Source organism: Amborella trichopoda, chromosome 3 (assembly GCF_054954075.1).
Source record: "Amborella trichopoda isolate Santa Cruz 75 chromosome 3, AtrichopodaSantaCruz75HAP2 v2.0, whole genome shotgun sequence".
In the NCBI taxonomy this organism is placed as follows: domain Eukaryota; kingdom Viridiplantae; phylum Streptophyta; class Magnoliopsida; order Amborellales; family Amborellaceae; genus Amborella; species Amborella trichopoda.
The window spans coordinates 12,267,078-12,293,711 of record NC_142338.1 but is presented as its reverse complement, the minus strand read 5'-3'; the positions used below and the strand labels follow the sequence as shown (position 1 = coordinate 12,293,711).

General features: G+C 43.8%; 1 protein-coding gene across 1 annotated transcript; it reads right to left on the bottom strand.

Moving 5' to 3' along the window:
* Positions 1–690: 690 nt before the first annotated feature.
* LOC18432595 (FMN-linked oxidoreductases superfamily protein) lies at positions 691–26,634 on the bottom strand. The gene is made up of 3 exons (XM_006842698.4): positions 25,985–26,634; positions 18,355–18,461; positions 691–1,761 (listed from the first exon to the last, which is right to left on the bottom strand). The coding sequence occupies exons 1-3, from the start codon at positions 26,501–26,503 to the stop codon at positions 1,053–1,055; spliced, it is 1,335 nt and encodes a 444-aa protein (XP_006842761.2). The 5' UTR covers positions 26,504–26,634; the 3' UTR covers positions 691–1,052.

Genomic DNA, 26,634 nt, shown 5'->3' with positions numbered 1-26,634 from the left:
TTTAGAACTTAGATAAGGGCTATAGAGAAAATAGAACTCCCATGAATAATCTCGAGAAAAGCTGTGAGCTCTTAAATGGGTGGACGCGAAAGATGGTAAAATCTAAATATCAAATGGGTCCTTAAAGCTATGGAGGCATTCTTTTCGTAAGGGTGTAAACAGATCAGACTCTGACACGACACCCAACGCTGTCGGGTCCTTGTTGGACCCAGACTGGATCCGACCCCGACCCAGGTTGGGTCCAAGTCTACATAAAAAATATAAAACATTTTAGTATCTATATTTTATAACATATAAGTATTATTTCTTTATATATATATTATATACATAAATATCATGTCGGGTCAAATTTGGCCGACCATGACCCGAGCCAATAAAATGCAGGATGGACTCGGACTTAACCTAGGTCGGATCTAAATCATATGGATCTAAACTTGACCCAAAAGGTCCAATACCGGGGTCCAGATCTAGACCCAGGTCAGGTCAACCCAATTGCCACCCGTTTCTTCTGGGAAAGCTTAAGGAGCTGCAGACAGGTGCTTGATAAAGCACTAAATCTAGTAGACCCCAAAAGGGCTAGTATCATTTGATGAATGCAAACAAACTGCCAATTGAAGCTCACTGTTGACAATTATGAAAACAACACCGTCTTCTCCATCCCTCCCATGAAAATAGTGCTCATGAACATTCTTTTTATAATTATCATCTCCTTAGGATTAAACTTCTTAAAAAGTAATATACATCCATAGACGCTCCATGAATCAATCGGCCACATAAGTACCTCTTCCAAAGGTCAAGAATGGAGATTTCTCCATAACATCCTCTTTTCCTACAAAAAATTTAACGTCCAATATCCCAAAGGGACTGGATAATTCAATCATTCCTATGGAGATTTCTCCATAACATCCTCTTTTCCCAAATTACGTTGCAAAAGTTTTAACTTCCAAGATTCACGAATTAGAGAAGCTGTAATATACTCTTTCCCATAACTTCTCATACCAGACCAACCCACTGAAATGCAAATAGGGTCCTAGAGGTACAGGATAATTCAATCATTCCTGGCACCCTTCGGGTATATGCAAGTAAAGCCGAAGCCTGGTTCCACGCCCCTTGAGGCCTTGGACCATATTCTCAAGCCACTCGAAGGTGACATTGGTTTGTGCATTGAGCTCCTCTCTGACATCTGGGTGCAACCTGAACCACTCCCCCAACATTTTATGCACATGAGATATCACCATCCTCCAAGGCACTGGGTACTTCCTACACAACTTCAAGTACTCCAATACCAAATCTGCTTGATCTAATCCGCCCTCTTTTCCACCATAACCTCTCCACTCTCCTGTTCTAAACCCCGCAAAAATAGCTGGGTTCTCCAAGAGAGCTTCAGCCGAGAGGACCCCATCTGCACCCGTTTCCTCCATGCAATGATGGGCATCCTCGAGATGGCGTATGTTGCCATTGGCTATGACAGGAATACTGAGGGTTTCTTTAACAGCTTTGATCGAATTCCAATCAGCACGTGCACTCCTGCTTTCTTTTTGTTCTCTTGTTCGGCCATGCACAGCAAGAAGAGAACAGCCAGCATCCTCGAGCATCTTCGCATAGGCCAAGGTGTCATTGAGGCAGGGGAAGATTCGGATCTTGCAGGAAACAGGGACACTGAGGCTGAGGGAGAGCTTCTTCACAAGCGATTCCACAAGAGGGAGGTTGTCCATTAAGAAGGCACCATAGTTTCCCCGTTTGGCGATTCGCTGTGGGCACCTGCAAGCATACATGCCGATAAGCTAAAGAGTATGGAACTCAAAAAGATATAACTCACAGAGAGAGAGAGAAAGGGGAGAGAGAGAGGCAATCCAACTAGAACTGAAAATTGCAAATACACTCCTCCATAAGCAATTCAATACAGATTTCTTACATCAGTTGTTGATTAGGTGATGGAAAAATATCCGTCACGATTAAATCAGCAAACACATGCTAGAGACGCAAGTTAATTTTTCTCAATTTGCTGATGACACCAATGTGGATTTGAATGCGGATCCTACCTCTATCTCCACTACTCAAGAAGCCCTTGAACTTAACTCTATTGTGCCCAACAGTAATGTGTGGAGCCAGCGAGTGTAGTGGTAGCGCTCTCTTAACGACATGACTCCGCAATAATCTTTCCTGCCTGCCTCACCGACAAAGGAAAGACAGCAATGCTAACCCACCGAGAAATGCCCTCGGACTCTTCTAGGTCGGATCGGCCAAGCCACATTCTCCATTTCACTTTGAAAAATTGACTCTGTATTTTCTATTATCGTAAGTGTAAACACCGTTCTTCACAACAGAGGCTTAACTTGAGGCCATATACACAATCGGTGCCTAAAATAGCACACTACGCAAAGTCTGGGGCCCTGCACAAAAAACCCTGAAAAACCAAGAGAGAAAATTGCAGGAACCTAGCTCAAAAACTGCTCGGGTGTTTTCACTTTCCACTGGTAGTATTTTGTGATCTAGTTCCTTCCTTCTCAAGTGAGTCTGCCTTAGAGTTCACCTCCTGTATGTCGAAAAGAGACGTGAATTTGCCTGAAAAGAGAGAAAAAGTGCTCAAGAATATGCTCCAGTCGCAATGCGCAGGTGCTAACAGCTAAGGCCCATGCAATGACGTTTTTGGAGTCTCCTCCCATGACCAGAGAGCTGCCCCAAGCATAATTGAATCTCTTGATAGCATCTAAGAGTGTCACTGCTTCGGGGTGGTTGAGTCTGCAAAGCCGATGTAGCCGGATTTGGCTGTGGTGATTGTGGTCTCTGAAGATGCACCATAACCGTGGGACCTGGATTGCTAAAGGAGCAACCGTTAAAGTTGAGCTTGATTTGATCGATGTATGTGGTTCTCACAAGGAGGAGCAATCCGTAGTGGCCTGAATTCCAAATCCGCCTGCCAGTTGTTTAGGAAACCAGAAGTCATGATTTTCAGACCATGATGGTTTTGGCCCACAAATATCACCATGGACTTGATGCAGTCTCTTCGAGCCATGGGATTGGACTCCCTCCCTTCGAAAATTCTGTAATTTCTTGCGATCCAAAGTGTCTGCCAACGAGGCACACCAAAGGAAGATACCTGCCCTTGCATAGGGGGGAAAAGAGAAGGCTTGATAGAGTTGTTGTGATGACTAAGGAAGCACCCATGATGACCTGAAGCTTTGTAGCAACTTGGCCCAAAGGCTACCAGCCACATCGCAATACAGGAAGCGATGGTAGTTCGTCTCCTTGCTGAGTTACACATAAGGCAGGGATTAGGAAGAGGGAAGCCTCTTCAATATGGTTGGTCCACCATCAGGGCCTTCTCGGGTAGAGTAACCCAGCAGACAGTTTGGTTTTTGGCAGAATTATGCTCATCCAAGCTCTTCTAGCTGTGGCTAGGTGAGCAAGGGGCGGGGTGTGGAAGAGGGGGGAAGGGGAAGGGCCTTGGAGCAAAATCGCATAGACAGAAACCACTGAGAATAGGCCAAAGGTGGAAGGGGACCATACAATCCTGTCTGCTCCCTCAGTAGGAAGTTCCAAAGAAGACCTGAGAGTGAGGCAAAAGCAGTGAGCTCGTGTACAGTACATATCTCTGAAAGACCAGGCTCTAAACTCTTCTCCCCGACTAAAAGAACTGCCAAATGGAAGCATCTGGGTTAGTTGCAGGAGGAGAAGGGAGGGATATTTTGTTCGTATATTTGTGTCTCAATTCAAGTATCCCACCAGAAAAGGAGCCTCCCGCCCTTTCTAGCACTGAAATGGATGTTGGTCTTGAAGTGTTCAAGATGTGATCAAGCGCCAAACACTTGATGGTCAAGAAATAAGACTGTTGGAAGCTAGCCAAGCAACATGATTGATGTGGTATTTCTGCCTGACGACCTACTGCCAAAGATGGCCTGGCTGTGGCAAAAAGCCACCACCATTTGCGTAACAAAGCCATGTTGCAGTGTCTCAAACTGAGAATACCAAGTCCACCTTTGTGTTTGGGCTACGCAATGGTGTTCCAAGTGACCCAGTGGATTTTCTGATGGTCACCCATTTCTGACCAGAGAAAATCTCTCATAAGAGCCTCTCCAGCAAAGAGCGACAGAATGGGGCATTTGAAAGAGTGAAATTTGATACATTCACCAGAAGGTTGGAAAAGTTGGCCTTGATGAATGTGATGAATCTGGCTCAAGAGAGGAGTCTACCTTTCCAAGCCAAAAGTCTCCAATCAAATCTTTTGATAATAGGGGCCTTTAGCTCCTTATTGCGTAGCTGATGGAGCCCCAGGTACTTTGCAGGCATCGAATCAATGCCGCACCTTATCCTGTTTAACAACAAGCGCTCGATTCCTGAGCACACGAACCAAAGGTCTCTTCCTCTGGTTCAATTTGATAGTCGAGCTACATGAACTATACTAAGGATTAAGATACATGCGAGCGAGATGAAAGAGGGATACCAACGATTTGAGCATAGCAAGAACCAAGCAACGGAAGAGCGCGCTAGTGCGAAAGCCGTTGTGCATTAACGCATATGTTTTCTTGCTTGGACGAGGAAGCTACGCGGTAGATCAAAATAGGTCGTTTGTTCACCCACAAACTAAGATAGCCACACGAGGGCAGTTTAGCGCTCCAAGGTACCCCCATAGTTTTGGATTTGTGCATTTTAACTTAGAAACCGGTAGCCAACGCAAGACATTTGACGTACAACCAGAGGCATCTGCTAATGCAATGCACCACAGAAAATTAGGTGTCATAAGCACATTGTAGATGCAAAATCTCAAGACCGTTGTTAGCAACTTTGAAGCGTCAACGATTCTATTATAGCAGAGGCCAACTATGGATTGGTTGAATACCTCAGCCACCAGGGTAAAGAGAAAGGGGGAAGGGGGTCTCCATGGGAAAGGCCCCTCAAGGATGGGAAGACACCTTTAGGGGCTACATTACTTTGGAACAGAGAAATATGGGCTCGAGTTGCACCCTTTGATCCAAAGTTTCCATTTAGCACCAAACCTCACTTTAGACAGGCTTCATCAAGTAGTCACCAATCAATGTCAATCAATGTGGTCATAGGCCTTCTCTAAATCGAGCTTGACAACCATCCCCAGGATATTGGATAGGTGTCTTGAGTGAATGCACTCGTGTGCCATGAGGGCCCCATCTAGTATTTGTTTCTTTAACAAATGCCAGTTAGGGACTTCTTAGAGGTGGGAGGTAAGGACTTCAGCAAGGATTTTGTAGGAGATATTAAGGAGGCTCATAGGTTTGAAGTCTTTTAGATCTTCAGCTCCCTCTACTTTGGGCACCAGGGCTAGGAAAGTGGCATTCATAGCATTATGGATTCTACCTCTCTCATGGAATTCATTGAAAAACTTAACAATATCCGAGTGCATGAGGTCCCAAAAGATGTCGAATGGGGCAACTAGGAAACCATCAGGGCCAGGGACTTTGTCTTATCCTAGGTCCTTGATAACTTTTAAGGATGTCCTCCTCTGAGAAAGGCCCCTCCAAACAGTCAGCCTTATCCTGGGGTAGGAAGAGGAAAGAGAGATCACACATTGTAGGCATCGGGGTAGACTGAGAGGTATATGTTAATCATAATTCAAGAACATGTGTAAGTGCATCACTTACAATTCTGATTATTGGACAAAAAGCAAAAATAAGTGTGTTTTGAAAATTATTGATCTATTTCTAAATTCCACTATGACAACCTTTTTGTTACCAATCAGCAAAACAATAATGACAAAACTAATTATACAATAAAAATATAAAAACTGTGACTAAAGCCACTAACACATTTCATATTCGATGGTACGTCGTTACTGGGCTTCATTTCTGCGTAATTGGGTGAAGGACCATAAGTTCCAAGGCTTCAGGTTCTCGAAACCTTTTCAGACGTAAACAATTGACTGAGCACATCTCAACAGAATCTGGCCAGTCAGAATTAAATTAAATCCATACAAATAAATGCATATAAGATGCCAAATAAGCAAAACCGACAATAATAAATGTATTAAAGCAAAAACAACCATTGAATTAAATAGAAGAAACAACTTATTGCATTGGTTTTAACCTACGCAACCCTAAAAATCTGAATTTTTTTCCTATTTTTTCCAAATATAAAACAAACAAATTAGAAAAAAAAAAAAAGGTTTAACATACTTGGGGCTTGAATTAGGGAATAATATGGCTGAAATCCCCAAAATCACCATAGTATGGCCCAGAAATTGGGGGTTCTCAAATACACACACACAGCGCAAAAATTGCTGAAGCATCTCTCTCTAAAAACCACTTTTTAAAACCCAGAACCATCCAAATATAAAAAGAACAAACTTCCCTAAATTATTTCAATTTCGAAGGAAAAAAAGGGAAATCATGACAGATTTTGACTTAATTTTGAAAAAAAAAAAAAAAAAAATGAAAGTCTTCTTGGTTGTTTAAGCCATATCGGGAATGGCCAGTTAAGCTTGGACTGGTTGAACAGGCCAGTCCACCAGTTTGATGGATATTCTAGTCCACAGGGTTTTACCCGACCAGAATGGCCACTGGTGTGGACCAGAGTGTCTGGTCCAGTCTTAACATCACTGTCTGAAATGCTAGAGAGGGACATTATACGAAAGATAAATCATTGTTGTGCTAAGCAGAGATTGAGAACAGATGGGTCATGGACAACCCAAACACCTCCTGAAGCTCCTTGGGCAAGAAGAGCTTCCTATGGACATGGTCTTCTACCCAGACTTGAAAAGCCCAGAGCAGAGAGGGCTCAAGAAGCTTGGGTTCTGTAACTACAAAGATATCAGATAGGTGCCGGTACTGTAAGCCAACAGAAACTCTTTTATGCAGGGTCACACAATCCCCTTAAGTTCCATAGGTAAGGGGGTATGGAATATGAAGCAACCAAATGTAGGGGGAAGCATGAGGGGCAGTACTTTCCGAAGGTGGAAGAGCAAGGATCAAGGGTTCTCAGAGGACTTTGATATTATTGTAGGTAATGTCACAAGAGAGGTTTATTATCTGTCTACTCACTCAAAACTCTACCATTACCTACATTTACTGCACCGCACCAGATAGCATTTCTGATGTCACTAGTTGGACCCTCATACTCGAAACCCATCACTTGCAGCAGTTGTCAATCTTCCCGTCAACTCTTCAACCTTTCCTTTCTATTTCATCTGAATCCACCGGGAAAAGGATCCATATTCACCATCTAGGGAGTTGAGCAAAGTTTGGGATCCATCAGCCCTAATCAATAGACAGGAGTTCAAGGGCTGACGGAAGGGTTAGGGTAGAAAGTCACTTACATGTAGATTGTCAGACCTATTGGGTCAAGAGGAGGTGGGGCTAACACTAATAGTAAGGGTTGTGAGGAGACCACAAGTTGTCTTCCCCTCTATGGATTGATAGGGATAAGCAGGGGATAGGGAAGACAGAGAGGGCAGAGGCAAGGTCGGGATGGAGGAGCAGGAGGGGGAGAAGTATGAGGGATGGCACTAATGGATACTGTACAGCTCTGAGGGGGTGAAGAAGGAAGCAGGAAGAAGGAAGAAGAGGGGAGGAAGGGGTAAGGAAGAGAGAGAGGGCTCGAAGATGATACAAGGGGGTGTGCCCCTGAATTTTAAGAAAGAGGACGAGTTGGGAATATATGAAAACTGGGTAGAGGGTAGTGAGGAAGCAAATTCAGGGGCTGCAGGGGTGAATAGGTGGAAATTAAGAGGTCATGAGGGAGAAGAGATGACTGAAGAGAGAGGTATAGAAAGTGTAAAGGGCGAGGCGATGAGAGATTAAGAAAAGAATGTAGGAGAAAAGAATCATCGGATAGTTTGGCATTGCCTGAGGAATCATTGGGTGAGATACTTGTGCCAGCCCAATAGCCGAGTGTTTCCATGGAGGAGAGAGGATGTGGTTGCAGGAGCATGGTCAGATCCAATCCAGCCATTTGATTTCTGGCAGTTTCAGCACTGCTGCCATGTAGACATTTGTATCCCCAAATTTAGGTTTGCCAGGGTTGGAAGCACTGAAGCCATCCAGATGGTGTATGATGCCCAATCTGAGTTGATCTGGGCCATTCATCTCTATCGTGGAGAGAGAACAGAGAGGATATGAAGAACTTTAAGGGAGACAAGATTTTTTTGTTTTTTATTAGTGGGATCTGGCCGTGTAGGTTGGGGCAGGCAGATGGCCAGCATAATGCCACATCTACTAAGTGTAGGAAAGAGAAAAACTGGGCGTAGACGTGGATTGATAATCACCGTCCATCAGGATTTCTTGTACATTCAGCTCTGCTGAAGTGTCAGAATTAGGGGCCCGAGTCTAGTGTTCTCGGGCTTTGTATGGTTTCAATGTGGCCATCCAAGTATGTGACGATCTTAACATCCATTACTGTCGAATCAGGGCTTCTCTGGTTATAACAGCTGTTGTAATCTGACCCATCCATTTGGTTGATCATTTGGAGTTATGGGAATGAATAGCTTGTTGGGGACACTGCATTCGAAGTAAGGCTACCTGTTGGACGGTGGTAGTGATGGAGGGTAAGGACAGAAGGAATCTTGAGGTAGATTGGATAGCCTAAATTAGAATATCATTCTTTTTTTCTCTTTTCTGATAAATAGATATTGTTCATTATTGTTCCATTTGCAAGGTGAAATACAAAGCAGACTACTTAGTTAATCAACATAATAGAACACCAAGAGCTATAATCAGGACTATGGAATTGAATATGACAAGCTACATTTAGACCAGGTGTTGATCCCTCTATGATTCCCCAGTTTCTTGGCAAAGTATCACCCTGAAATTTGAAAGTGCATTTGGCACATAATTTTCTTAATAGAAGTCTGAAAGAAGAGGACATGCCCTACCAAAGGGGTTTGAATAAATAATCTTCCTATATATGTTATTACCATCCATATAGCCATTAGGATTCAAAGATTGGGGGTCACATTGTAGTACGTCCTTGGCAAAGGAGAGATGAAGGGCTATGAACAGGTATTCATAAAATACAGCTTCACAAGAGATATTTGGAAAGCAATTAGGTGGAGATCCACCCACACCATCCAAGAGCTTCAATGGGAAGTACAACAAATCTACAATTAGAACTTTGTTAAGACTCTGCCAACTCTAGTTTGGGTAACTCGACAAGAAAGGAATCAATGAGCCCATGATGAAACATCCTCCAATATCCACAGGGTTGACAACACTACAGAAGATTAGAAATTGCACACAACCAGAATCGAAAGATTGCCTCACCAATTAATGAGGCAGAAGAAACCACCTACAAGATATGGGAAATGCCACCACAAGGTGATGAGAGTGAAGTTGCAGATATTTAAGAGTGAGATGCAAGAATGTAACAGAAAGGCTGCCATATCCTCTTGCTTCATATGTGTGTGTGCAGATGCAGGTGTGTGTGTGTGTGTGTGTGTGTGTGTGAGAGAGACTCCTTCATGTGAGGTAGGGGCGACAAGACTATTAGTTGCATAAATCATTTTGTAACATGCAAGAGCTCGGTCCTTACAACCATAATAATTATTTTTATGATAGTCATAAAAGGGAGGGTCCCATCAAGACCCGGGCTAGTAAAGCCAAAAAAAAAAAAATTCCCTAAGTATGTTTAAGGGTGAGAAGCGGAGTGTGTAAAAGAAGGGCCATCATATCATCGTGCTCCATGTGAGTGTGTGTACGTGGGGTGGATGGGTAGGTGGGTGGATGGATGTGGGTGTGTGCATGTTGTGTGTGTGTATCTGTGGTAGAGAGAGAGAGAAGAGACTTGCTTCGTGTGTGTGTGTGTGTGTGTGTGGTGTGTGTTTGTGTGTGTGTGTGAAAGAGAGAGAGAGAAGAGAGACCAGCATAACACAGCTCCCTGGGGACTCAAGAAGGACCCAGGAACCAGACTCTTTAGTATTTCAATATAATTTATTCATAATCAAGGGATATTCTCCGAGCATAGCTGACTTTCGTTTCTTGTAATACACTCTTCGATATACCACTTCTCTATGTTAAATATATAGTTATCAAAGGAGATGACTAGGATAAACTACGCTGAGATTAGAAATTTCTTCAAAAGGCATCTCATTTGGACCTTTCAGTTCATCACATTTGTCATTGTAGCCACGACGATCAAGATATACCCTGTCAAACAACTTCTAAGGCTTTGAGGGTTCAATTGAGGGAAGAGGAGGAATTGAGAGTAAAGGATGAGGCACTATCAAACGAACAAATAATGAAAATTTTTTATGAAAATCAAAATTCCCAGATCTGCCAATATGGCGATCAACTCCTTCTTCAACATGATACGATGAGGGCTACATGCAATGCCCTGACCCACGAGATTGCAATTCTAGAGGGGCTCGAGCCAGCCCATAATGGCTCAGGAAATTGCAAATTTAAGGGGCCTGAGCAACCCGAAAGTGCTCAAGCTCAAGCGGCCCCAAGCATCAACCTAGAAAGGTCTGACGCTTATTTCACACATGAATTGAGAAGTTGGGATTAGGGGAATCTCAAGTCAGACCCCCATACTTGGAATTGGTGGTACCCCATTCTATCATCATCATCTTCTTCCAAGTCTTATCCCAACTATTTGGGATTCATGAAACAAATGTGGCAAAAGTTTTACAATGGCTGCCAACCTAACACAACCCTCCTTTTTCAGGCTTGGGACCAACATGACTGGCTTGGGACTGGCCATGGGGTACGGAGATTTCTTGTTCTATTTTTTATTGGAGCTCTTCACATTGACAAATGGGAAGAGCTATGGTGAATTAGAAGTTTCAACTTCTTCAGTCAAAACGGTTTTTTTTTAGTAAGGTTACTTTTGTATTGCTAAGAGAAGTTATGATACATATGTGTGATAATCCGAGAGAACCCTCTAGACGCGTCTCTTGGAACAAAAAATGGTCAGCAGACCCTATACAAAATGTGGGCTTATAAACCTGCCCAATTACAAAGGATTTACAGTAGGTTCACCAAAAAATTGGGCTTATAGAATTGCCGGATTATAATGGGAAGTTCTACATTGTGTGTCTTCTGTGGTCCTGATAAAAAAAGGAGATGGACCATCCATTGTCTTCTTCTTGGGTCCTCGCCCCGTCTTTCGTCAGGAGATCAGTGAACTCGTTGCATGTCCTCAAGATATGCTTCCATGAGATGTGCATATCCCTGCAAATGTAGGAAATTTCATCAAAGATCGAAGCTATGTACCATGGAGGTGGTGTCGTCCCGGTTGCCTAGGATATAATATTGTGTGCGTCTCCTTCAGTAACAGGTGTGAGCCCCAGGAATGGTTAAAGCATTTGAGAACCAACAACAGGGCCATGGCTTCGACGTATTGAGAATCTATGTGGCCTAGATGTTCATAATAGGTGAGGAGGATATTGCGATGGTGGTCTCTAAAGACACCTCCGGCTCCTGAAGGGCCGAGGTTCCCTAGGGAACAACCATCGAAATTGAACTTGATGGTGCCCTCCGGAGGTGGCAACCAATTGTTTGGTCTTTGCACCTTTCGTGGATGGTGGTAGAAAATGTTTTCCCCAGGTGTTCGCTGAAAGCCTGAGAACACCCTGTGGTTGGATGCCCAGAATGTTACTAGAGTCGTAACCTCGTGGAAGAGTGATCGTACCTGGAGCTTGTGACCTTGGAATATTCTCGCATTCCTTTCTATCCATATCACCCATATGGACACAGCAATTGCAGCCTTCCATAAAGTTCTTCTAGCCTTCGGCCAATGTGACGCATGTTCCGAGAAAATTAGGGCCTTGACCGCCGGTGGAGTAACCCATTGGGAACCAAATAGCTGCAAACGTTGACTCCAAAGGTTGTGGGCTAGCTCACAGTGGATGAAGAGATGTGGATTCAATTCCTCTTCGCTCAAGCACATGGCACATCTATTGGGGATTGGAATCCCTCTCTTCTGAAGCTGGTCCACTGTGAGTGCCCATTGAGAACAAGCAATCCAGTTGAAAGTCTGAACTTTGGGAGGGGCAATTGTGGACCAAACCTTAGAAAGGACTGAGGTAGGATTTAGAGGGTAAGTGGGGAGTTGGATGAGTCTTTTGTAAAACAAGGCCACCGAGAACGTACCAGAGGGGGCTAGAGTCCATACCATGGAGTCCCTCCCTTGGAAAGAGATGAAGGTGGAATGTAAAACTGCCGAGAGTGACAGGAAGTGGCTAGTTTCCTCTGCTAAGAGGTTTTTTCTGAAAGAGGGGTTCCAGACTCTTTGGCCTCCTGACAGTACCATTTCATCTGCAATGGTAGAGACTTTGTTAGAGACAAGAGAGTAAAGGGAGGGACAAAGTTCCATTATGGGGGTGTGTCCTAGCCAGAAATCTAACCAGAAGCGCACTCTTGTTCCTTCTCTAGGATGGAATATGATGAACTTTTTGAACTGTGAGGGGGAGGAGGAGAAAGACTTCCACACTCCTGAAGCTCTACTATGCTGCCTCCTCTCAGGCACCCAAACTTCTTCCGAAATCCTATATTTGCTGCATAAAACTTAAGCCCAGATGGAATCTGTTTGAGTGGCTAGGCGCCACCACCATTTCCCTAGGAGGGCCAGGTTATGTTTTCTGACGGTCCTAATCCGTAGCCCTCCCTGATGTTTGAGTAAGCAGATCTTGTCCCACGGTATTAGGTGGTATTTGGTTCTCTCGTCCTGTCCTGACCAGAGGAAATTCCTCATAAGTTGTTCGAGGCGGATGGGCACCGAGGTTGGCATGTGGAAGAAAGACATGAGGTAGACCAGAGCGTTTGCCAAGGTTGCTTTTATCAAAGTGGTACGACCAGCCACGGAGAGATATCTCCCTTTCCATCCTGCCAAACGCTTGTCAACCTTCCGTATCAATCACGTGGGACCACAATGTCTTTTTTGGTTTCCCCAATCCCAAGGGTAAACCTAGGTATGTTGTGGGAAGTTCCTCCACTTTGTATTCCCAATTTGGAATAAGCGCTCTGATTTCAGCATTCGTGAGTGCCACTCCCATCATCTTTAACTTTTCCATGTTAACTTTGAATCCTGTAACCACTTGGAAGCATTTGAGATAGAGCCTCAGATTATGAATTTCTTCAGGGGAGGCATCAAGGAACATCAAAGTGTCATCTGCATATTGCAGATGAAACACTATTGGGCCTTGAGGGCTGATCTTGAATCCAGTGAGGAGACCTTCCTGGTACAAACGAGATAATGAACGGCTGAAGACTTCTGTTGTAATGGCGAACATGAAAGGAGAGAGTGGGTCCCCTTGGTGCAGCCCCCTCGAGGATGGGAAGAAACCTTTAGGGGTTCCATTGATGAGAATCAAGAAGTGAGGATGAGAGTAGCAACCTCTCATCCACTTTCTCCATAGGTTTCGAAATCCCATTCTAGCCATTGATTCATCCATAATGGACCAGTTAACATGGTCGTACACTTTCTCCCAGTCTATCTTGAAGATTAGACCAGGCTTCTTGGACATGTGCCTTGAGTGAATGCACTCGTGTGCTACTAAGGCTCCATCTAGGATTTGCCTATCTTTGATGAAAGCTGTCTGTGACGGTGAGATGATTAAAGGAAGGACTTGTTGTAGCCTTGAGGCCAGAATTTTGTAGGAGGAATTGAGCGGGCTGATTGGACGAAAGTCCTTTGGTTCCTCCGCCCCTTCGACCTTGGGGACTAAGGCTATGAAGGTGGCGTTTATGGCTTTGTGGAGGATTCCCCGATGGAAGAATTCGTCAAAAAATCTTAAGAAGTTTAGAAGGAAAGTTTCCCAAAAAGTTTTAAAGGGTGTTATGGGAAACCCGTCTGGAAGTCATCAATAGCCTTTAAGATTTCTTCTTCCGAGAAAGGTTGCTTTAGCCAAAGTGCCCGGTCTTCCGAAAGGGTTAAGAAATCAAGAGTCATCATCCTCGGTCTTGGACCCGCTGGGGCAGTATATAGGGTCCAGAAGAAATCAAGAATGGCCAACTCGATTTCCTCTGGTTGCTCCAATATCGATTGTCCAATTTGATAATCGAGATAGTATTATCCTTTCTGTGACAATTAGCTATTCGGTGAAAGAAGCACGTATTTTGGTCCCCTACTTTCAGCCAGTTAACTTTTGACCTCTGGTACCAATATAGTTCTTCTTTTTTGAGGATGGAAAAGTATTCCAATTTTGTTTTGGTTCTGAGGTTTGATTCTGTGTCTGTCAGAGGTCTCGACTCCACAGTTCGATCTAGGTCTTGGATGGAATTTAGTAGAGGATGGACTTGCTCCAGGCTTTGAGGGAGGCTTCGAGGGAGGCTTTGAGGAATTGGATTTTGGTTGGAGCCTATAACCTGCTCTTCCCAAAACCTGGCTGGAAAAGGAGTTCCACCATTGGAATCAGGGTGGGGAGAGATTCCTCCAGAAGCCAGGCTAATTCGAATCTAAAAGGCTTCGGTCCTCTTCTAACTACTAGGGTATTCAAGAGGATGGGACAGTGGTCAGAGGTGGGTTTAGGTAAGGCCATGACATGAGAACCTAGAAAGTGTTCCTCCCAATTCAAAGAAAGAAGGAATCTGTCTAGTTTAGAGAGGGATGGTTGGGGTGAGTTGGACCACGTAAAATGGTTTCCTTGAAGCGGGATGTCTAGGAGTTCATTACGGAAAATGAAGTCCGAGAAGTCCCTCATTCCCTGGGAGATAGTGGGGTTGGAGTTCCTCTCATGTGACCATCTTGTGATGTTGAAGTCCCCACTCATGCACCAAGCATGATGGGGTAGGGAAGCTACGTGGTCCAATTCTGCCCAAAACCGTGGTCTGAGAGAGGTTGAGTTAGGGCCGTAAATGGCCGAGAATTTCCATGGGAAACTGTCTGTTGTGCGAGAGAGAAATATGGTGACGGAGAACTCCCCTAGGTGGGAAGAGAGGAGGATGTGTTCTGAAGGGTTCCAGATCACCCATTTACCCCCTGAAGCCCCATCCGCTGGTAGAGAGACCACTGACAAGGTTTTGTACCCTAGACCTGGCGAATGAGTTGGAGGGTGGACTCTGGTTGTTTAGTTTCTGTGAGGGCAAGTATCGTAAGGAGGTGTTTTAAGGTCAAGTCCTTAACAGCATCCCTTTTGGACGACTGTCCCAAACCCCTTACATTCCATGTAAGGATCTTCATGGTTCAGAGGTAGGGGCAGGGGAGGACGCTAGTCTAGCAAACCTCCTCGAATATGGAGAAGTGGTTGGTGCCGAGAAGTCGTTTAAAGGTTGTCCCGTGTAGGAGATTGAGGAGAAAAGGTTGAGAAGGTCCTTTGTCCTTTGGTTCTCACCTTCAGCCAGCTTTGCGCATCTGCGAGTAGAAATTTGTGGGCCGGTCCTTCAAGACCATCGTGTTGGAACCCCATGATCCGGTAAATTTCCTTCATCCTGTCCCTATCACTGTGTTTCCCATCCCCGTTGACCTCCTCAACGTTAGCATTTTCTGAAGAGGGAGAGATGGGCAGGGTTGGTGCCTCAGTCGACTCGAAATCAAGCGCACCCAGAGGAAGGGAAGGGTTGATAGGGTAGAGATCTGGAGGCAAGGCTGGAAGTGGATCAAAGTTGAAGGGGGAGGAAGGGGCGGGGTAGTTAATAGAGCTGGGGGAAGCCGAAGAGGAGGGGTGAGAAGGGAGAGTGGGCGTGTCATATTGGGGTGACTCAGGTAAGATAAGAGGACTGGAGGTCAATAGTCCCTGGACTAAGGTTGAAGGGGGTGAGGATGGGACACTGTGGAAATAGGGGGCTGGAGGAGAAGCGTGAAGGTAGGGGCTAAAGAGGGAGAGAGTTCCAGTGTAGAAGGATGGGGGTAGAAGGAGGGGGGTAGATAGGTAAGGAAGTGGTGGAATTGGGGGGATGCAAAAGAGGTTTAAGGCCAATGAAAGGGGGTGGGTAAGGGAAGTGCAAGGTTCAGACCCTACAGATGTGGACCAGGTGAGGGGTATAGGAGAGGTGAGGGACAAGTAGAGACGAGATAAAAGCTGGGTCTGGGCGAGAGGGGTTCGTGGAGTGTACAACCGCTATACCATAAGGGAGCTGGTGTCTGTCCATTCTAGAAGGATGAGAAAGGTGGTCCGGGCTTGAGTGGCTCAGCAGGTTCTACCTCCTCTACAGATTGAAGAGGAAAGAACATCAGAGAGAGAAGGGGAGTAGAGGGTACGGCACTAGGCAAGGGAAGCAGCGCCATGGGTTGAGAAAGGCTAGGTGATGAAGGGGGGTACAGGTCCGATAGAGTGGGTTCCTGATTAGGGTTCGCAGGAAGGGAAGTGGAGGCAGGGCGAGCTTCTAAAGTCTGAGTGGTGGGGGAGGGTGTGCCAGGAAGAGGGGGGAAGGAGAAGCAGCTGAAGGGACGATAAGAATGGGAGAAGAAAGAGAGGGGGCCAGACGAGTCCATTAATGGCTAAAGGGGAAGAAGGCCAAATGTCGCCGTCGGAAAGACAGGGTAGAAGTGGTGGCTCTTGGATAAACGGCAAGGGAGAGGAGGTAGGTAGGGGGCGGCTGAGCAAGGATGGAGGCGACAGTGACAAGAAAGGAGTGGGCGGGAGAGAAGACGTGGACAAGGGCGGATAAGGCGATGTCGACAAGTGCGTAGGGGTGGCGACGCGAGGTGATACGTGACAATTGGGTAGGATGAGGAATAGAAGGGAGCGTGGACGGTTGGCGTAGGTGTCAAGCATACTAGCTGGGGACTAGGGATGTGTGCCTGCGACGATGGGCCGGGTCTGTCGTGGTGGCCTAAAGATAGAGATGAGGGAGAGGGTTCACAGTCGACTATAACTTCTTTGCCGGGTCGATGAGGGGGGCGTATGAGCGTGGCCCCTATGGAGCTTGAGTCTGTCAAGTGGGGAGCACCTTGAAGCTGCTTTGCCGGCTCACTGACGTCACCCCTCATATTTGTCTAACCAAGGCTGTCGACACATGGTCGCCAGATGGCTGCCTATTGTGATTTGGGAGGATTGTCATCGTGGCGCACCCAAAGGGGCGCCAGATCGAGGGGAGGCCGCCGGCAACGCCTCCTGGGGTGGCAGACTTTCCTCAATACTGTGGTCCAAGGCTGAGAGGAGTCATCCTTCGACTGATTTGGTTCCAAAGGGAAGTGGGGAGAGGGGGGGGAGGCCTCCGACCATGAAAGTGAGACCAGGAAGTAGAGGTTTTCTACTTCTAGCCAAATAATTGTTGGAATAAGGCTGGTGTCCAAAACCTCTAGGAGGAAACAGATGGAACCAAGAGGGAGAGTTTCTAGAGATTTCCAATGAATAGAAATCAAGTTACCACGGGCTTCTGCGATTCTCCTGAAAGTGGATAGAGACCACCCGTGGAGGGGGACGTGGTCCAGGGTGAGCCAGATTCTCTGTTTCCTAAAAGACCCTTCTTTTGGAGACCAGGTACAGAGGAAGCAGGTGGCCCTTTTGAAGTTTGTGGAGATGAATACGTAGGGCGTATTCTGGCGATAGGAAGGAAAAGAGGAAGTCGCCACTGGAAAGGCAATCGCAAGTAAGTTTAGGCTCCCCCCAAAGGCATTGGGCCCATCTTTCAATTCCTTTGACATCATCTCATCTAAGTAGGAACTTTCCCACCAGGGATGACAAAAGTTCAGGTTTGAGTTGTTCTGTCTCCACAGGTGGGGTAAAGATGCAGAAGGGAAAAAACGGAGAAGGGATAGTGGCAAGGGGATACCCACCGGAGAGAGCTGAGGTGGCGGAAGGGCTGGTGGTTGTTTTCGTGGTAGCAACCACCTGGAAGTAAAAGGCTTTCAGAGATTGTTTAACCTCCGAAATGGAAGTCTTGACTCTCCGGGAGAAAGAAGGGGGGCGGGGTAAGTGGGGATGTTGAGTACTTGGTGGTGGTGGACAGGTTTTGGGATAAAGGTCATAGATCTGATTCCAGCTGAGGGGTTGGGGTAGACGGCAACAGCTCCTCATTTTCGACTCTCTCTCTCTCTCTCTCTCTCTCTCTCTCTCTCCATGCACCACTTATTCTTTAGTCAAAACTTCTAATTGCCAAATGTCCCCTCAATGTTTGTACAAATTGCTTATATCAACTCTAATAATTAATATAAAAGTTTTATTCTTGTTAATAAAAACATGTACCATTAAGCTTTTCATGGAATGCTCAAATGACAAATGGAAAGAAACCAAAGATCACCAGCTGTGGGGTCCACATATATAAGTATTGATAGTGCTCACATGTGGATTAAAGCAATCATAATCACACTGTCATTAATTTTTGTGCATGTTCACATGTGGATTAAAGCAATCATAATCACGCTGTCATTGATTTTTCGTGCAATTGGCAGAGTTTCTGTAGTGGTAACCTTTTTGTCACACCTTCCTCTTTCTTTAAGATAAATTAACTAGGAAAGCATATTGCAATTTAAAAAAAGAGAATGTACAGCACATGCCACAAAACTTACCCCAGATTTATGTCTACATAGTCACAGTAAGGTTCGACCATCCGTGCCGCTTCCAGTAATGTGTCAGGATCATTTGCACAAAATTGAGCAAACAAAGGACGGTCCTCCTGCATATAACATTAATGTTCACAATAAATATAATTAACTGATACATTATGTCTGATTCGTTCCAACTGAAGTACTAATCATAATCCATAGGTTCAAATGAATTACATTGATGGTCGAATGGGATGCATCTAGAATAATGCTTGAGTTGTTAAAGCTATTCATCTCAGAAGGAAATGAATGTAGAATTTGACCAACGAAATGCTTCAGTACCCAGAAATTAAACAATTCAAAACCAGAGAGATCTCAAAATTAATTCATAGAGGCATAAAAACTTCAAGTCCCTAGCAAGTCCATATGAGTATAATTCGGATAAGAAAAAAAGATCTATAGCAACTATGAAGCCCCTATTTTCATCTGATGGGGACAGCCAAGTTTTATATCATCTAACCATCAAGTACCACTCAAGGAATGCTCAAAAGAGAGTAAATAATGTATCTTCAAAAGATGGCCGGTGAGTCTAGATGTAAAAGAAACTTACTAACATTTGAACCATATTTTGCTCCTTTCTTCTTACCGGTTAACAACATTTTACTTTCTTCTACACAAAAGGCGAATAGCATATGTAAACACAACTAATATAGCCAAGTGACCAAATACGCAAAAAAACATGGAGCTGAGGAAAGGATTCTGTGATGGGGATTGTGATTCACAAAAGATTAAACTGGAGGTCAAGATTACTAGGAAGAACATGAGGCTTGCTCAGGAGCCCATCGAGGAGATTCAATCATGGTAAGACTGCAAAAGGTTAGGCATGGTAGGGAAGCCTTTGGAAACTTGGCTCCAATAACTGGTCACACAATGACGATGGGACAAAAGATATTGGACAGAGATTGGGATCAAGGGGTTCTATTAAACAAAGGTGTATTCTGAGGACGAATTTCCTGGAAAGGGGGTGAATTACGTGCTTGAGTCGGAGGTGTCCAAGAGAAAGAGGCAGGTATGTCGAATTGAAATTCCGACAATTGGCAATCCTTGTCGGAACAGTGGAAAAGCATCAACGTGTCTAGGCAATTGGACCGCAGGAGATGGATCCTCAAATATGGAGAGCTTCAAAAGAGAGGAAAATGTGCAAACCAAGCATCTGATTCTGGCCATATGATCATCACATCATAAATAGCAACATGAGTATCGGATACCATAAAGTAGAACTGATAGATGAGGACAAAAGTGATGCCCAGGGCTTGGAAGATTTTTTGCATTGTCGGCAGCAAGTACACAGGAAATGTCACTCATGTTCTCCAGTAGTGATGTCACATGAGGGTGAGGCAAGGCATGCCACTCATTGTGATTTTTCTTTTAAATGGGACCAACTTTGACAAGTGGCGACAAATGCTTGAGGAAGGTGGAGCCTCAGCATCTAGAGCTCCTCAGTATCTGAAGTGGAGTAGCTCAATTGGGACTGAACGATATCACATGCCAGTTAGGTAAGTCGCACACCCTTTGGGATTGATTGTAAACAATCTGACAGGGATAGGTAATAAGGAACTGATGAGTTGGTTGTACCACTAGCTCTTCAGTGTATGAAGTGGAGTAGCTACTCAATGAACATGTGTTTTGGCCCATGTGACCAGGTGTAAGTGGTCAACCAGAGAAGGATGAACTGAGTGTTGAGGGGGAGTATCAACATAGCATAGAGGTGATACAAGAACCACCATTTGTTTTGCATCCTGAAACAAGTGGAAACACAAGCATCAAGCTTTGATGCATGGAAGGGAGGATGAAGCTGCCAATGTCAGTAATGAGACAAGACTCACAGGAAATGACCAGGAACAAACAAGAAGGGGAAAGGTAGACAAGGCTAAGGGAAGGGGTAGGGTTGATCTTAAAGGAGGAGAGGAGCAACCAAGGAACATTGCAAGGCTGGTCAAGCTGAAAGTCAAGAAAGGTAATGAAAGGATCGGACAAGTCAAGGGGAGCAAAGACAAACCACATTTGCTCATGATTCATGATTCTTTAAGTAAAATTGTTGTCATTAAAATGGTTGTCATTCATGATTTTTTTAAAAAAGTGTATCATAGGTTAAGCGAGATTCTTCACCACACAATAATCTTTTAACAGTCAAATGCAGCTATAAACATTATCAACTTTTCAATTTGTTAAGTTAGGAACTCAATATTTTTGGGTCCATAACCATTTATATGACAACTTAGATATCAATATTTTTTGGCTCCAACATTTCATCATGCAACTAAATAGGTATATTTTATTGGGATGTTATGTTAACACCAGAGTATGAAACAAAAAAACTTGGATGTTATGTTAAGACCAGAGTATGAAACAAAAAAACTTAGGCAGTCATTATTTCCCTAGAGTACTTTCTTAGCAAGGAAGATATGAAAACTTTTATACCATGGCCTCTTAGGATCTGTAGAATAAAATTAAAAGAGTTGAAGAGATCCAAGAAGACTATATTTGAAGAGTTGTTGGCCTCTTTCTTATGAAAGAGCTTCAGTGATACTAGGCAAGCAACCCAAAGGTCAATAGTTGTAACTGCTATGTTCTCCACTCCTAAATCTTGGAGACATCGAAGGTTACGGGGCTATTGTTTCACAACTGCATTGGTAAATCGTTGCAAGCCCTATACATTACATCAAATTAAAGGAAAAATGAAAAGTAATTAGAAATTACAAAGTCAAGTATTCAAGAATATAAGTACAATAACATCGAATTGAATACCTAACTCCCTAAATTAACATATATTATTTCAAAAAACTTCAACTTGTTAAATCTAGTGTCATCAAAACCCGACAGCAAAGTTGTACAACCTGCCAATACCATGGCCAGTATAGCCCAAAGCAGTACTAGAGTTCATTAGAAAACCGCTCAAAACTAGTAAATATTACAGTTGTTTAATTGAATTTCTCATGTGCCTAGTTATTAATTTTCAAGTTGAATTTTCAATATGATTTTAGACCATTTGCATTCTTAACAGTTTTCACCATGTCCTTATCTAAAGAAGACCATGCATGGCAGCATGGGATCAAATATGATCCAAACAAGAAAGACAAGATTGTTTGTAATTACTGCCATAGGGTTATAAATAGTGGAGTAAATCGGTTCAAACAGCACTTAGCAGCGGTTGGGGGGTGATGCTTTGTGCCAAAATGTCCACAGTAACGTGAAGAAGCAGATGGAGGGTCTTCTTACCCAAAAAAAAGATGGTCTTCTTAAGGTTAATACGGGTAAGAAGATAGTCAAATAGAAGATAGATTACAAGATCGCAGCCTCTATGTGCCATCAACTGGGATGGGTCTAGACGAGCAATTCAAACTCGACGTGGAGCTCGCGATGAGAGCAAGCTTGGAGAAAGTACACTGTGGAAAGAGCAGGATGGGTATGCATGGTGGTTACAGCATGCACATGTATAGTGGGGCAGGTGCAAGTATGTATGCAGGGCCCATCATGTGTATGTATGGGAGCGTAGGGGCACCTAGTTCCAGGTCTAATACGCCAGAGGGGTCGTCTTGGGGCAACCTCTTTAGATATAAAGGAGACTACTCTTGGCTTGTCTAGGAGAACTAGTGGGGCATGGAGGCAAGGAGAGTTGCACACAGTAGAACTACATAAGTCATGGCTCAGAGTTGCATAGACCCATTCCTCTCAAAGCCTAGGTCGTAACAAATGACCCTCAAAGGCGCACTCAAATGTGCAAGGCACATAGTGAACAAGGCCATTAGGAAATGGTTCTATGATGAAAGGATCCCCTTCAATGCAACCAACAGCCCATATTGCCGGCCTATGGTCAATGCAATTCAAAATGCAAGGCCTAGAGTGAAGCTCCCTACAGCATATGAGCTTAGCGGGGGCAATCTTGGATGAAAAGGTTAAGCATGTTGAGAAAAGAATTGCAGATTTTCATGAAACTTGGCCAAAAACAGGCGTCATCATAATGAGTGATAGTTGGTGGGACAAAGTCAATCAAAAAGATCGTCTAAACTTTTTGTTTTATTGCCCACATAGAATAGCCTTCTTGTCCAGGTCATAGAGGTAAAAAAAGAAGCAAAGTTCTCAACACAATTATTGGACCAGATAGTCAAGGAGTGGCAGAGCAGCGTGTGGTTCAGATTATTACAGGTAGTGCCAAGGCAAGTGTTTCTACGGGGTCAAAGTTGATGGAAAAAAGGAAACATAAGGTATTGACCCCGTGCGCTGCCTATTGCATTGATCTCATGTTAAAGGAAATCAAGATGGTGAAGGAGACTCTCACTTTAGCAAGGTCAAATCGACTCGATGAATTGTCAAGACAAATTCAACAACCAGCAACAACATGATGAAAAGGAAGAACGACGTCTTACATTTTGGTATTAAGTTGTATTTTTAATAATGGTAAGCTCCATTTTAAACCATGTAACCCGGTGTTTTCTTAGACACTGTAAAAACCAAATAAAAAGAGACTAGATAACCATGGGACGTCAAAAGAGTAGAGTTGCCCAAGGATTACCTCAATGGAACTTTGTACACCCCATACCGGATCACACCTTTAGATAGAACGATCAAGGTAACTTTGCTTGGAATTGGGAAGCAAGAAGAATAAGCATCCAATGCCACTCTAAGGTGAGAACAACATGACACAAAAGGGCTGAAATCAACTAAAGAAGACGTGCAATGAGAGAGAAATTGAAGCTAATTTTACACCATGGACTATGGTAATGGGATCCAAAATGAGGGCTTAAAGAAACAAGGTTATGAGACACCAAAGGACCTCAAATCTTGATGTCCATGGGCTGAGAGCAAGGACTATAAGTGGCATGGAGGCTAGAAGAACATGGCTAGCAAAGCGCCCCGTAAGAGCGAGCTTGCATGAAGATAATCTTGACCTAGGAGCAGTAGTGGCCAAAGGGAGGAAGGGGAAGAGAGAGTGTCACGAGGGCTAGGAGAGGCTATGAGAGAGGCTTAGGGAGGAATTTGAGAGGCTTCAAATTGCATGAGAAATGGATTCCAAATGGGGTACTCAAGAGTCCTATCTAGAATGCACAGTTTGCGTTTGGTTGGAGTCTAGAATGTTCTTTGTAAGGAGGAGTAATGTGAGCCATTGCACAATAGGATAAGATAGAGAGAAAAAAAATATCAAGCTTTCTTAGAAAGCAAATTTAGAGAGAATGTTTCCTAGGTGATGTGTGCCATTCAAAGTGTTTCACTCTCTTATTCTCTCTCCTTCATGTGAAGAGAGAAGAGAATGATCGTCCATGATTCCCTCAACCACTTTACCATGAATTCAAATCTCATTGTCACATGTGTCCCTAGCACTAAAGTGTTCACTTTATACGTAGTTCGAATATGTTATGACATGTGTCCCTCTTTGAAAACAAGGATTAATAACATGATATCAGACATCATAAAAGAGAGAGAGAGAGAGAGAAGAAAATAATAACACATAGGTGAGATTAAGGAATTCAAAATTCAGGAGAGCAAGGAATATAATTTTCATTCAACAGGTCCAAGCATTATTAAGTAGAAAGTGAAAAAGTGGCTGACATTTTGTTTGTCATGTTTGAACACTCAATTCATCATCACCATAGCCTTTTCCCAATTAATTGGGGTCGGCTACACAAATTCTAGTCCACCATTCTGCTCTATTGAAAGTCATACCCTCATTGTGGCCATAGGTCCCTATATCTTTTCAAACTACTTCCAACTACCTTCTTTTGTGCCTACCCCTTGTCCTTTTCAGTCCTTCCACTTAAACAAACTTGCACCTCCTAACAGGTGTTGTACTTGGTCGGCGCCACAAATGGCCATCCTACCTAAGTCTACTCTCTCTCATCTTATTGCCTATTGGTGCCACACCTAAATTCTCCTGAATGTATTCATTTCAAATTCTATCCATCTGTGTCCTACCACTCATCCATCTCAACATCCATCTCCACTACACTCATTTTATGGGTATATTATTTTTTGTCCGCCCACCATTCCGCCCCATAGAGCAAAGCTGGTCTCACAGCTATCTTATAGAACTTGCCGTTCATTTTTATTGGTATGAGGCGGTCACATAAAATTCCAATTGCACATCTCCACTTTGCCAATCTCGCTCTAATTATATGTGCGACATCTTCCTCAATCTCTCATTTTCCTAATTTATCGACCCATGATATCAAAAGTGCAGTCTATTCTGTACTTCATGACCGTCAATCTTTACTACTTCGTCTCTACTTTTATTATTACTAAACTTGCATTTTATATACTCTGTTTTAGTCCGGCTAATTTTTAAACCTTTGGATTCTAAAGCATCCCTCCAAAGTTCTAGCTTTGTGTTGACGCCATTTCGGGTCGCATCAATCAAAACTATATTATCTGCGAACAACATGCACCACCGTACCTCATCCTATAAGAATCTAATAAGTTGTCCATAACTAAGACAAAGAGGTATTGGCTCAATGACCCTTGATGTAGGCCTATTATCACTAAAAATTCACTCATCTCTCTACTAGTTATTCGTACACTAGTTAGCGCTCGCTCCCATCGTACATATCTATCACCAAGTCGATGTAGTGTCTGAAGACTCATTTCTTTTCCAACACCTGCCAAATCAAATATCGAGGTACTCAATCATAAGTTTTCTCTAGATCAATAAAGACCATTTGGAGGCCCTTTCCCTTCACCCTCAACTTCTCAATTAGTTGCCTAAGTAGGAAAATTGCCTCAGTTGCTGACCTTCCTGACATAAAAGCAAATTGATTTTCAAATACACTCATTTCATGCCTTAGTCGTTGCTCAATCACTCTCTCCCAGAGCTTCAAAGTATGGCTCATAAGCTTGATCCTTCGATAGTTTGAACAATTTTATAAGTCTCATTTGTTCTTGTAAATAGTTACCACAATACTTTTCCTCCATTCGTCTGGCATTTTCTTTGTTCTGAATACCTTGTTGAACAGCTTCATCAGCCAGTCAATGCCAATCTCCCCAATGCACTTCCTGACCTCTATCGGGATACCATATGGTCCTAAAGCATTTCCTATCTTCATCCTTTTCTATCTTCTTTCACTTCCGACCTCCTAATCCTAGGAATGTATCTATGACCTCTGCCCTCTGCCCTCACTTGTTTGAACGCTCAATTAATTGTTAATATTAAACTCTTGATAATTACGCCAAAAAATCATCTCAAAGACATGTAATCATCACCAATATAATCATTGAAACAAATGGGAATGCTGACAATGAACAACTTCAGTACCAAAAGAGAAGTCCTGCTCAGGAATTCATACATTCTATTCAAATTTCCCTTATCCATATCTTTGAAATAATTTTCTTTGAGAATATCTTTGAAATAATTATCTGTTCAGTTTTTAATATTACGTCCACAAACCCTGTAGGCACTTTAAATCCCAAAAATCATGGCTTCCTTCTCCCTCTTGGATACTAGATCTGAACTGATAAAAGACTTAATTACCAATTCTACTGGTACTATAGAAGTAGCCACAGTTTCAAAGCATAATTGCCAATCAAACTAGAGCAATCCAGATTGAATGTCAAAAACAATTACCAGAACTCTGAACCAGAGGATTTTCAAGTTGCAGAGCCATACCTTGCAGGTTGTGAACTCCACCCTTCGGTACTTTCCATTCTCAGAGAAGATTCTGGAATGGAGCATGGGAGTGTAAGCAGCAGAAGCACCATATTTGCGGCAGAGCATCCTAAAGGGGAGCTCCGAGTTATCAACCATTGGAGCAACAATGAATTTTGGCTCTCCAAGCTTCTTCCAATAGGCCCACGCTCTCTCGGACCTTGTAGACCCATCATTGATGCACAATGGACGAGGTACACCAAGAGACCCAGCCTCCTCTTTTTCCGAATAACAATTATTGCTAATGCAACAATGTGGAGAAGGGAAACTCAGAGGGTTAGAGAGAGAGCAACCGTTATTTTCTCCAAGCAACAATTGAGCCATGTGAGGAGAGACAGAGAGGTATCTGGGAGAGTGTATGGGATGGAGATGACGCAGAGAATAGAGAGAAAATAAATTAGGGTTTATGTGAGGAGGGAGAGGGACGACCTTAGGGTTGATGGTTGTTAGAAGGGTGGAGCAGAGTTTGTTATAGAACATGGAGAGGAGGTTGATAACGGAGATACCACGCCATGGCCGCCGCTCCAGCTTCCTCCGCCGCAACAGCGGCACCAGCAGGTAAAAACTCTCTCTCTCTCTCTCTCTCTCTCTCTCTCTCACCTTACTCGCCC

Excerpts from the sequence above, each read along its gene's own strand:
- LOC18432595 (XM_006842698.4), bottom strand. The coding sequence starts at position 26,503 with ATGTTCTATAACAAACTCTGCTCCACCCTTCTAACAACCATCAACCCT. Across the intron at positions 18,462-25,984 it reads TGGAGTTCACAACCTGCAAG|GAGGACCGTCCTTTGTTTGC; the intron begins GTATGGCTCTGC and ends TGTTATATGCAG. Across the intron at positions 1,762-18,354 it reads TATGTAGACATAAATCTGGG|GTGCCCACAGCGAATCGCCA; the intron begins GTAAGTTTTGTG and ends GTATGCTTGCAG.